Source organism: Pan paniscus, chromosome 11 (assembly GCF_029289425.2).
Source record: "Pan paniscus chromosome 11, NHGRI_mPanPan1-v2.0_pri, whole genome shotgun sequence".
Classification (NCBI taxonomy): Eukaryota; Metazoa; Chordata; class Mammalia; order Primates; family Hominidae; genus Pan; species Pan paniscus.
The window spans coordinates 117,592,307-117,604,787 of NC_073260.2; the positions used below are offsets into that span (position 1 = coordinate 117,592,307).

The following is a 12,481-nucleotide window of genomic DNA, read 5'->3' on the forward strand; positions in this document are numbered from 1 at the left end:
TCATCACGTCTAGTACGTTCCATGGCCAGAGACAGAGCATTGCCCTCTCCCCTAAGTGCATGGGTGCACCAGAGCATGCATAGTTCACCCATGCACTTCATACACATCCTCCTTCTCTATGGACAGTGAACTCAGGAAAGAGCAGGAATATGCCAATAATAGCAACAAATGGCAACAGAAGAATACGTACATATCCTGGATGCTTCGAGAATAAAACAACCCAAACAGCTTTGCTTATCAGTCTAGGTTTCAACACAACATTTGTATAATTTTTAAACAACTGGGCAATAAAAAGAATTTTAATTGAAGTTTCAGTCACCTTATCCAGCTGCCTAACCTTAGAAAAACATGCAACTGAAAAACATTTCAGTTAAAAGAAAAAAAGAGGCAGTTTAGTATTTTCATTTAAGTTATAAAATATAAACATGTAGTATATATTTAACATTATTTTTCACCAAAAGAGAATAAGTTAGATGCTAATTTTTATGTAAAGATACATTCTAATCATTATTCTTTTATTACATAGCCCCCTCTTCTCCACCACCACCAACTTTCATGTTTTGCTGTTCAACATGGAAAATCTTTTCCCGGAAAATAACAGGCTAGGAGTCACGAAGTCCTTCCTGATCCTGTAATTACAGGATGTGCCACCAGTCAGAATGATCTATGGTGTTTCAGGTTATTTGAGTATCAAAGAGCCACTGCACTGTCCTAAAGAGAATAGCAATGTACAAGTGGCTCATCTCTCAGCTGCCATTGGCATAGCAGCTCCCAGAGGTCCTGGACCAAGTCACTTTCCCCTGTGCAGCCTTTCTGTTAGGGAGAAACTTTCCAGCTTCAATAGAGAAATGCTCGTTCACCAATAGAAGACACTGATTGTTGTTTAAAGATGCAATTCTCCTATGCTCTAATATAGTTATGCTCCTATGTATGAGGAGTGCAAAAGGAGCAGAACAGTTAGGACAGAAAATCCCCCAAAGGAGTTGGATTTGGAATTGCATGCTCCCAGTGAGTAAAAAACTCACTGCACATCACAATCTAACAATGATAATGTTTATTCACTTTCAACTTTGCAAGCAACATAGACACAGAGGCAAATGGCTAAGGTAACATTCAAGTTTCCAATGATGTAAATAATTTACTTCGGGCAACAGAATATTCTCTGTTGCCAGTTTGAAAGCTTGTAAAAACTTTAAGCCATCACAAAACTTCTCTGATTTTTCTAATCAATTCTGAAAAATCCCCAGAGGTCACCAGGGGTCCTTAACATATTAGAAAGGAAAGAAAGACTGTTGCAAAAGCTACAATCATCGTTTCTACAAAATATTTAACCTCAAACCCTTGAGACGACTTCATCAAACCAATCCATTTATAAATTTTGCAAGCTATACAAACTGAAATCAGAACTGCTTTCCAAAAAGAAACTCTGGGCCAATTTATGATGGCCCACATCAAAATAAACTTCCTAGGCAAATAAGGACACAGGAGAAAGCAGCCTTCTCTATGTGTTGGTACAGCCTTAGCATAGCCTATTTCCTTCACAAAAGTTATACTGAAGAGAGTCTACCATGGGAAAGGGAAATTACAATCATGAGCATTGTACATTAAGTATTAATTACTTTACACAGAATTGTCATATGTCTTAACACTAAAGGGAAAATGGTTTGTACTGGGTATAATAAAGTAGCAAAAAAAAAGAAAAAGAACTCAACATTATGATATATGGAAATAAATGCAAATATGTTTCATTACTTCTATTACTTGAATCAGAATTCAACCCTGGATTGGTTTCATAGAAACTACTATGATCCCTAATCCCTACATTCATGATATTTTTACTTTTTTATGATACAGGGTCTCCCCAAGTTGCCCAGGCTGGTCTTAAACTCCTGAGCTCAAGCAATGATCCCACCTCTGCTTCCCAAGCAGCTGGGACTGCAGGAGTCAGCCACTATGCCCTGCCATGATCTTGTTTTCTAACTAAACATGGGACATAAGTGAAAAGTGAGTGAAAGGGGGAAAAAATCTGTGAAAGATATCTACCTACTCTGATAAATTTATTTAAACAAGAAACTTGAGCTTCTTGTTACTCACTTAACAGTATTCTCACAGACACATGACCTTAGGTAACAATTTCCATAAGTAAAACTGGAGAATACTTCAGAGAAGGACTCTTAACAGAAAACCTGCCTGAATTAATCCTCTAAACACAGAAAAAATAAGGCCTTCATGATGCTAAGAGACATATACAAGACACTTACTAGTCAGGGATCTGATTTTTAATTTGAGGCAACAAAAATTTCTTTTTTATAAAAGAAAGGTAAGAAGGGTAACCAGGCATGCAGTGGCTAATGCTTATAATCTCAGCACTTTGCGGGGCTGAGGCAGGAGAAATGCTTGAGCCCAGGAGTTCAAGACTAGCCTGGGCAATAGCAAAACCCATCTCTACAAAAAAAAATTTTTTTTTTAAATTAACCAAGCATGATGGTGCATGTTTGTGGTCCCAGCTGCTTGGGAGGCTGAGGTAGGAGGATCACTTAGGCCTGGGAGGTTGAGGCTGCAGTGAGCCGTGATCACCCTCCACTGCACTCCAGCATGAATAACAGAGCAAGACCCTGTCTTGCAAAAAGAACAAAAGGGGGAAAAAGATAAATTTACATCTAGGAATGGTAAATGATTGTAAATGAAACTGCGTTACATCCAGCTGCATCACAGCGATCTAGTGAAGGAAAAAGGATGTTTCACCCCACACCAGTTACAAAAGGATATGGAAAAGGATATGGCACATAGACTTTTACTGAAGGTGGTTAAATTAATGTAAAGAGTTGAAGTTAAAAGTAAAGACAATGTAAAGAAACCTACAGCACGTTAACTCTAAAATCTAACACCTTTAGAGAAATGAGTCCCAGCTTCTTCTGTAGAACCCTAAAACATGTCAAGGCTGACTGATTTTACCCCATGACATAAAACTGGAAGACTTTTACCAGTAATAAGGCTAGCTTATATGAAGTACGTCTTTACCTCTAAGCTCCAAATTCCTTTTACCTGTAAATTATTTATTATGTATGATCTCCTAATAGTACCTATTTGCTACTTGTTGAATTTTTTTTCTATTCAGCAATTTTTTTTACAATAGTTTGTTTTACATACCAAAAAAAAAAAAAAAATCCCAAAAGGGGGGTCACCGTCTCACCTTCATCACTTGGCGCCTGCTGCTTCACAAGAGTCATCGGCGATCTTGCTGGAGGCCTGCTAAGTGGATGGCGCCAACTCTTAGAGGTTTTGTTCTCTCCTTCTGTTACCTAGTTATAGAACAAAAATGGTGGAGAAATACCATTATCAAAAACAAACTACAAAAAAAAAAACCCTACAGTTCACAATTATTTATCACTTAATGTTGAAGAAATCTTGTGGTTGTTTACCTCTTGGGGAACTAGTCCTTTAAGAAATTTAAACTTAAGGTCAAAAGAAATAGGAATCAATTCTATTAGTAATTTTACCCAGAGGTCAATTAATTCTTCTTCCACTTTGTATTAAAATACAAGCTGTAGGGCAGGGTAGGCTTATTAAACCTGCAATAAGCTCAGCAGTTAACAAGTTTTCTAATGTTCTTACAACTAATCTAAATTTAGGATTATAGGCCAGGCACAGTGGCTCATGCCTGTAATCTCAGCATTTTGGGAGGCCAAGGTGAAGGGATCCCTTGAGCCCAGGAGCTTGAGACTAGCCTGGGCAACATAGGGAGACTCCGTGTCAATAATTTAAAAAAAAAAAAAATAGCCAGGTATAGAGGCATATGCCTGTGGTCCCAGCTCCTCAAGAGGCTAAGGTGGGAGGATCCCTTGAGCCCAGGAGGTGGAGGCTGCAATGAGCCAAGATCAGGCCACTGCACAACAGCCTGGGTGACAGGGCAAGACCCTGTCACCAAAAATAAATAAGTAAATCTAAGATTGCATTCTCATAAAAATACAGGACTGTGGCTCTTGGTCACCTCTAAGATGTTCCCATGTTAACATTTAGCAAGGAATTTTATTTTCTATCCTCACAGAGAAGACAATACTGCAACACTTCTTTCCATTCAGAAATGAATCACCACTTCTAGATCACATAAGTAACAATTAAACAAGAAACCAAAAGTATTCTCTTTTTTTAATGATACATTAATGCCATGTTGAAACCACTTAAATTTTACCAATGATTTTTTTGTCCTGGGATTTACAGACTATATATTCCTTTCCCAGGTAGAAAGTCATGTGTATCCTTACACCTTCCAGCTAGGACCCACCTTTTAAGCTCTCTTGCTCGCACAACGCAAAATTTTTAAAGGCAGGGGGAGGGGAAAGAGGATATCAGAGAGAATTTGAACCCAGCAGGCTTACATCAAGAGTTGACTATGAAAGAAAACAATCTTAGTCTTCTTCCCGGTAAGCTGAAGAAGCAGTGGCCAGATATAGGGAAACTACTCTGGCCTCTGACTCCAACACATGATTCTAAGAAAATGTGTAAGACCATTGTAATCAAAGCTAGGAATAAGAAAAGAATGACAAATGCAATACAGGATGACAGCTATCTATGTTTATAATAGCTAAAAAACAATATGGGAAATTATAACTCAGCCAAGAAGACATATCAACACACTACTATGCACCATACCGTTGTCATAGCTGGAGCTATAGCAGGATAAATTACATCAGGTTTCTGCTCTCAAGAAGTGTAGATTATAGAGGGGTAAGGGAATATATAATAAATGAATAAGTCGTATTTATCAAATACTACTCGGTAAATATGTAACGAAGGAAAATAAAGAAGGACAAAGGAATAGAAAGTGATGGGGAGGGGGCAGTTTTATAGGGTAATCAGAGAAGGCCTTTCTGATACAGTGATACTTGAGGGGAACTTTGAGTGCATACATATGATTATCTGGGGGAGGAGCATCTGGGGGAGCAAGAATAGCACGTAAAGTGAGAACATACTCGGCGTGTTCCAGGTACAGCTTTGAGCCCAAGATGAATGGATGGACGGATGGACGGATGGATGGATGGATGGATGGATGGATGGATGGATGGACGGACGGACGGACGGACGGATGGATGGATGGACGGATGGAGGGATGGATGGATGACTTTAAAAAATAACATAATACTTATTGAGTAGATCAGCTAATGCCAGCAGCTATCAGCATACACATAGCATTACACTGAATACTAAAAAACACTGAGCAAAACTACACAAAAATTAAGTGGGGCTGTATTACATCTAGGAGTTATCCAACACCATGGTGTAAGAAAAGGATGTCATGCAGCTGTTCCTACAGGCAAGCCAAGCCTCTCAGCCTTCAATAGCAATGTTGGTTTCTCTGCTGTCAGTCTTTGCTTGGGGAAATGATAAAGATGAAGGTAAACAGCACTAGATCTATAATCACCTTCCTTGAGAGCAAAGAAATCTGAGAATTACTTTCAGCTCCATTCTACTTTAAAGAAGGTCGTTAAAAATAACTAAAGCAGGCATTTGACTCAGTCACCTGTCCAAAGAATGAATATCTGCTTGGCTACATTTAAGCCATTCATGAAATTAAGTTGTAAAGTTTTTTTCCTTTTTTTTTTTTTTTTTTTAAGAGACAGGGTCTCTCACTCTGTCACCCAGGCTAGAGTGCAGTGGTGGGATCACAGCTCACTGCAGCCTTGAATTCCTGAGCTCGAGTGATCCTCCTACCTTAGCCTCCCTAGTAGCTAGGACCACAGGCACACACCACTAAATTTTTTTTTATTTTTTTTTTGTAGACACAGGGTGTGACCATGTTGTCTGGGCTCATCTCGAACCTCTGGGCTCAAGGGGATCCTCCCACCACAGTCTCTCAAAGTGCAGGGATTACAGAAATAAGCCACCACATTTGGCCAAAGTTGTAAATTTTGCTTATTAGTATGCGAATGCTATTTTCAAACTACTCTTAGGCACCTTTTCAAAGAAACCAGACCATATTTTTTTTATCTTTCATATTTTTGATGTGTTTATAATTCAATGAGATATACAATTCTACATAAAAAGATAAACACTATTGGGTCAAATCAGAAAAGTATATTTTAATTAACATTTTAAGACTGATGAGAAGCAAGGTATTCAAAGCTGCTGTCCTTATACAACCTCCCTTGCTCCTACTCAGGGACACAAGGATCTATTTTGAGTTGAAACCAGCAGGAGCAGTGTCTGTTCTGCAGCCAGCGCAACTTATCAGCTCAAACAATTACTCCTTCCTGATCCACCTGAATTCCCTAATCAGGCTGGATACATCAAAAAAAGTACTGAATTCTGACAATCGTTACAGACAGTCCTAGCTCCCCTGATTCACTCTTACGGCTACATGGACAGTTTCTACTGAATATGGAATATTAATACTGTACAAGGACAATATTGTACAATTTTCCAAAAAGTCACAATGGGAAGCTAAATAATATAGAGGAGTCTTTTCTCAGAGGCAAAGGGCCTCTTTCGAGGAGGGGGCAGGACAAGAAAGGTCACCCTGGTCCTGAGATTCAGGGTCCATGAGGAAAGAGTAAGAAGAAAGCATGACCAGGTGAGTCCTGACACTGAAATAGAAGCTGTGGGAAGGCTGGGACCAGGAGGTATTAACTATTGGCAGAAAGTGATCAGTGCCCAGCAGGTGAATTCTTCTGCAGGTGACAGAACAATTCTGTAATCTTTACTGTATCAATGTCGATATGATTGTGACTTTGTACTATAGTTTTCTAAGATGGTAGCATTGGGAGAAACTGAGTAAAGGGTACAAAGAATCACTGTGCACTATTTCCCACAACTGCATACGAGTCTACAATTACCTCAAAATAAAGAGTTTAATTTTTTAACAAAAAAAAGAAAATCAAGCATCGACACGTGGCCATAAGCTCCATGTGCTAAATTATCACTATGTGAGCCACAGCTCACAGGAGGCTTACTTCCCAGTTATTGAATGAATATGATTAAGACCCATTAATGTAAAATGTTATTTATCTGTGCCCTAAAGGAGGATTTCAGTGCACAGCATGTTGTTTTCAAAATGTGCTCTCACCATATAATGAATATGGTAAAAAATGGATATTGCCACATACACTGGGGACTTTGAAGCTATTTCTCTCTCCACTGGGGACCGCTGGGATTTCCCCAGGTTCAAGGCCATTCCCATGGCTCTCCACATCACTCTCTTCTCCCTCTGTTAACACACCATTACTCTCTGCCACTGATGAGCATGACTCAGGCGACTTTGGCCATGAAAGCTCGGATGGGTCTGATTTCTCGGGCTTCTCATGGCCACTAGACAATGGAATGGAATCATCAGCCTCACTGGATATAGAAGGTACACTTCTATATGCATAAGCTTTGTCATCCTCAGTTTTTATGTCTTCTGTTACAGATGTACTTAAGCAGCTGTTTCCTGAGGATAAAACAGAAGACCGTTAATAAATCATACACTGTATTACTACTAAGTAGAATTGGTAAACTATTCCCAACTGATTCTGTATCTTACACACACATACACACGCATGCACACGCACATACATGCACACACACAGAACAAACCTCATTTGTACCCATCACATACTAGTTCTGATACTGAACAACCCAGTTCTTCTACTCAAGTATTATGCCAGGGCTCAAAATCTGGAGATCAATGTGCAAAGAACCATGTAGTGACAGAACTAATGAAATTCAGGGCCCTTAGGCAAAACCATCCAGCAATTCATAAACTGGCTAATTAAACACAGTGTAAGAGAAAGCATGATGAGGAGCCGGGCACGGTGGTTCACGTGTGTAATCCCAGCACTTTGGGAGGCCAAGGCAGGTGGATCACTTGAGGCCAGAAGTTCAAGATCAGCCTGGCCAACAAGGCGAAACCCCAGCTCTACTAAAAATATAAAAATTAGTTAGGCATAGTGGTGCACACCTTTAGTCCCAGATACTCAGGAGGCTGAGGCAAAAAAATCGCTTGAACCTGAGAGGCAGAGGTTGCAGGGAGCTATGATTGTGCCACGGCACTCCAGCCTGGGCGACAGAGAGAGACTCTGTCTCAAAAAAAATTTTTAAATGTAAAAAAAAGGGACTATAGTGAAATATCCATATGTATTGCCTAACTCTCTATTCTGCATTTGTTGTAATTCCCTTCCCTACCTTCTCTACCTTGATATCTTATATCCATTCATCAAAACTCAATTCAGATATCACCTTTGCCAAGAAACCTTGGCTATCCAGCTCTTGTGTGTTTGAAGTCCTTCCTTGGTAAACCAGCAACATCCTATGCAATCTCTATAATGCTACTTACCACATTGGATTGTAATTATGTGGTTATTTGCCTAGCTCTCCACTAAAACATGAACTCATTTTTTAAAAGTTCTGTGGTTTAAACTCTATCCACACAGCTATTTCAAGAGCAAAGGCAATGAGGCTGGAGTAGCAGCTGAGGACCAGTTTAGGACTATGTGAAGACTTTTTCTTTTATTATAGGTGGAATAATACTAAGAAGAAGGTAGTGACAAGACCTAAGCTTTTTTTCTTTTAAAGGATCACTCTAATGGCCACCTGGAGAACTGACTAGCGGGGGTGACTACAGCTGACATTCCTGAATAAGAAGGAAGCAATTGCTGCAGTCATCCAGGCAACAGCTATGGTGCCATGAGTGAGGAGGAAGCAGCGGAGGGAGTCAGATTCTGGCGGAGGGGGGCATCCCATGAGGAAGGATTTACAGGATGAGAAGTATGAGAGGAACACAGGAATTAGCTTATTACAAGACAAAAACTCCAACAAATATGAAAGGGGCAAATCACTAAAGCAGTTTCAGAAAAATATGCTACCAAAGGGAGAAAAGGCAAAGTAGCTGAGATTTTCAGACAATGGCTTTAGTACAAAAGAGAAGCAAGGGGACTATACATGTCATTTCACTAGGTTGACTTTTCATTATTGTTGTTGTTCTTAAAACCTTGATCTTTATTTTCTTCTTAAGTCGAAAGCTAAGAATCTACAAAGAATTATCTATAATTGGTTTTCTCTACTCATGTGAATTCAAAAGAAGCCTTCCAAAAACGTATATTGTAAATTGAGTTGCACTAAAAAAAAAAAAACTCATTTTAGAATCTTCTTTTTTATTAAACCAAATAGGCACTGCTGGCTGCTTGTCTCACAATTCTGCTACACATAGCAGTGAGGCTCCTGACTTTTACAATATTCCCTGGGACTATTGGTTGAGTTACCCATGACTTTGGTAGATTATTGATTAAACTATGTGGACTAGTCAGATACTTGTCATAGTGAACATCCATTTAAGACATCTGATCATCAACCACCTACTACTTATATGTGAAACCTAATCAACCATCTTCTCACCTGAGAGTTTGATATAATCTGATAAATTCTGCTCCACCTGCATCCCGCTAGCAGATGACTCTTCTTCTGAAGATGCTTCTGTGTTCCTCAGCTTCACTGCTGCTTCTGACTTTTCACTGACCTTGAGGTCATCTGTGCCTGAGTCGGGGTTAGGGACCTCTGCCCCATCGACTTCAGCTGACACTTCCTCTTCCTCATCAGCCTTAGGCCTTTTAGAGGTAGACCTAGCACACTGGAAGCTGTCAACAAGAGAAGCAGTGGTCAGAGCGGGATGTCTGCAATGGATATGAAAAACACATCCCAATATAAATGTCATTTTCACTTGCTTAAAGAAGGAAACAACTGACATTGTTAATCACTATGCCAAGTCAATGTTCACAACTGAATGATTAAATTTGAAATCAAAATCTTAAACACAATTTTCTTATCAATCAATAAAACTTTAAAATTCACACAACTGTAAATAATTATTAAACATTATTTTGAAAAAGGGCCATTCCTAAAATTTTGTGACAACATTTTAAAAGTCTGAAAATAAAAATAAAGTAAAAAATGTTGAAATGAGACAGAAATAAAATCAATAAATAAAATATTTAGAATATGAATAAAATAAATGAAAAATCAGAATATCCTGTTAGGCTAGTGCTAAAAGTAAATTTTTTATATTTCAAGGTAAACTACTGACTACTTTTCATTGAGTTTTGTATAATTGTCAGGTATGTATGAAAATAGTTCAAATTAAATGCCAATTCATCAATAGCGAAAGGATTTTAAACAGACACAGGCTAACTGGTGTGTGTGTGTGTGTGTGTGTGTGTGTGTGTGTGTGTGTGTGTGTGTCATAAAGACACTGTCTCACTATATTGTCCCGGGTGGTCTAGAACTCCTGGCCTCAAGTGATCCTCCCCCACTGCCTCCCAAAGTGCTGGGATAACAGGCATGAGCCACCACATTCAGCCTAATTTTATGTATTTAACATCGTACATCAACATACTATTTTCAGAGTGAACACAATTTTTATCTTCTTCCTGAGTATTTTCCAGCAGGTCACTTGATAGCTTTGGCATATATGCTTTTTACATATGAAACAAACATTCCTAACAATTAGGAACAATTACAAATCAACTCAAAGCAACAGTGTCCAAAACACACCCATATGTGTTATACACACACAAGAAATCACCACAGGACTAAGCACTGTAGGAAGTCAGGGAGGGCAGAGAATAGGGTGGCCTGCGATAACCTATATAAATTAGCTTTCACTGCTACTGATGGCAGTAACTGTAGTAGTATGATCATCACCATCATTGCTTTTGTTGCAAATCCATGCATTGGCTGATGTGGGAAAATCTCAACATTATAAACAGTGTAGTATATGTGAAAAAAAGAAGGCTGACATGTGCTTGAGACATCAATGAATCATTCCCTTCATCAGACTTCCCTAAATGGGCTATTTCCAAAGGGAGATCAATAATCTCTAAATATCAAGCCACAAGGCTGAGCATATTAAACAAGCCCATAGTCAGGCTTTCTAAGTAGGTGAGCAAGTTCCATTGATTATTTGAACCTACTGACAAGCATTTTGATCTGTTCAAGTGTCATAAATCCATGTTCTCTATCTACCCAAAAGGCCCACTGTGGTTAATACCTGGAAACCAAGTCATACACCTAATGAAAATATTGTGTTTTCCATCCATTACAGAACAATGCTCAAGATGTTCTCCTGGTGTGTATTCTGAACTCAGGATTGGATACTGCCTCCTTCCAGCGCTGGCTTCTTTAGTGCTGTGAATTAACACAGTTATCAAAGACACTGACTGTCCAAATTAGTATTTCTCAAACTTTTCTTGAATGTAACCCACAGTGAGTTATATATTTCAGATAGTGACACTATATACACACATACACACATACTCACACATGTCATGAGTGAATATTTGCCCTTACCACAGAGGAAGCACTATAATACTTTTTATTCTATTTTACCACCTCATTTTAAAATGTTGGTCCTGACCTACTAACAAACACTTTGACAATCATTGCGGTAAACTACAGGGTGAAATATCAACACCTGAGTTAGTTCTGCACCTCAGGTCTACCTCTTATAAAATGCCGAAGTTTGACTCCATGTTCCTAAGGTTCTTCCACTCACTACCACTCTAAATAAGCAGAAAATAAATATCAGGGAAAAAAAAAGACAGAAAATAAGCATCATAAGTCTGGGTAAAGATGTAAAATTATGGTGTTACTTAGTTAATATCAAAAAAGTGGAAACAAGCTACAGGGGATTAAATACATGCAGGCATTAAAAATTATGTTGCAGCAAATCAATCAGTTACATGAAAAAAACACTCAAAACTGATCATCAGATTATTAATAGAGCATGGCCCCAATTTTGAAAAGATATATAATATTATAAAATATATAATAAATATATAGGTAAAGGATATATACAAAATGTTAATACTGGTTATCTCTGGATAGTGAGGTTATGAGTGATATGGGATTCCTTCATTATTCTTTTCCTTATTTTACAAATTTCCTCCAATGCACAAATATTACTTTTATAATCTGAAAGAAAAACAATGAGTAATATTGAAGAGGAAAATTTAACATAAAATTGGAAAACATAAGAGCCTTAAAAGGTAGCCTAAGGACCTGAGCAACACCACACACACCCTATTCAACAGGTTTTAAAACAACAAGATGCCCACAGCACATCTAAAAGCTTTGGAAATGATCCTGGCCACAAAGATGGAATGGAGAATAAAGTTCACAAGGATAAGCATGTTACAGAAATGCTATATGCTGTGTTTTACATCTTACAAAAGAATAAAACCATGTGCATAAAATGTAGTAAAATATAAGCATCCAGACGAGAGCAGTCGCTCAGATGTTGGACAAATGAAGAAGATAACCACTAAAGCCAAAAAGCAAAATGGTGGCAAAATGAAAAAGTGGAAAATCAAGTTATTGATTAAAATATGGAAATGCACAGAAAGGAATAATACAACCATAAAACACATTCATGTAAGTGGTCTAACAACTTCTATATTGTTCTATTTGCCATGTCGAGCAACTTCAGGAATATTCTCAAACAAAATAAATATAC

At 38.3% G+C, this 12,481-nt stretch overlaps 1 protein-coding gene across 6 annotated transcripts in view; it reads right to left on the minus strand.

The window, feature by feature from the left end:
• The window catches only part of KDM4C (lysine demethylase 4C), a 410,581-nt gene that overhangs the window by 181,061 nt on the left and 217,039 nt on the right, over window positions 1-12,481 (minus strand). For 5 of the 6 annotated variants that reach the window (XR_008619779.2, XM_003823391.6, XM_008977026.5 and 2 more), the window contains 3 exons: window positions 9,370-9,608; window positions 7,104-7,426; window positions 3,194-3,302 (listed from right to left, as the gene is read on the minus strand). Coding sequence is in view for 5 of the 6 variants with exons in the window: in XM_003823391.6 (XP_003823439.1) it covers window positions 3,194-3,302; window positions 7,104-7,426; window positions 9,370-9,608 (671 nt within the window). In the remaining variant the exon portion in view is untranslated. Of the gene's footprint in view, window positions 1-3,193; window positions 3,303-7,103; window positions 7,427-9,369; window positions 9,609-11,017; window positions 11,752-12,481 lie in introns of those variants that run through there. The other variant, XM_063594492.1, reaches the window with a different exon arrangement.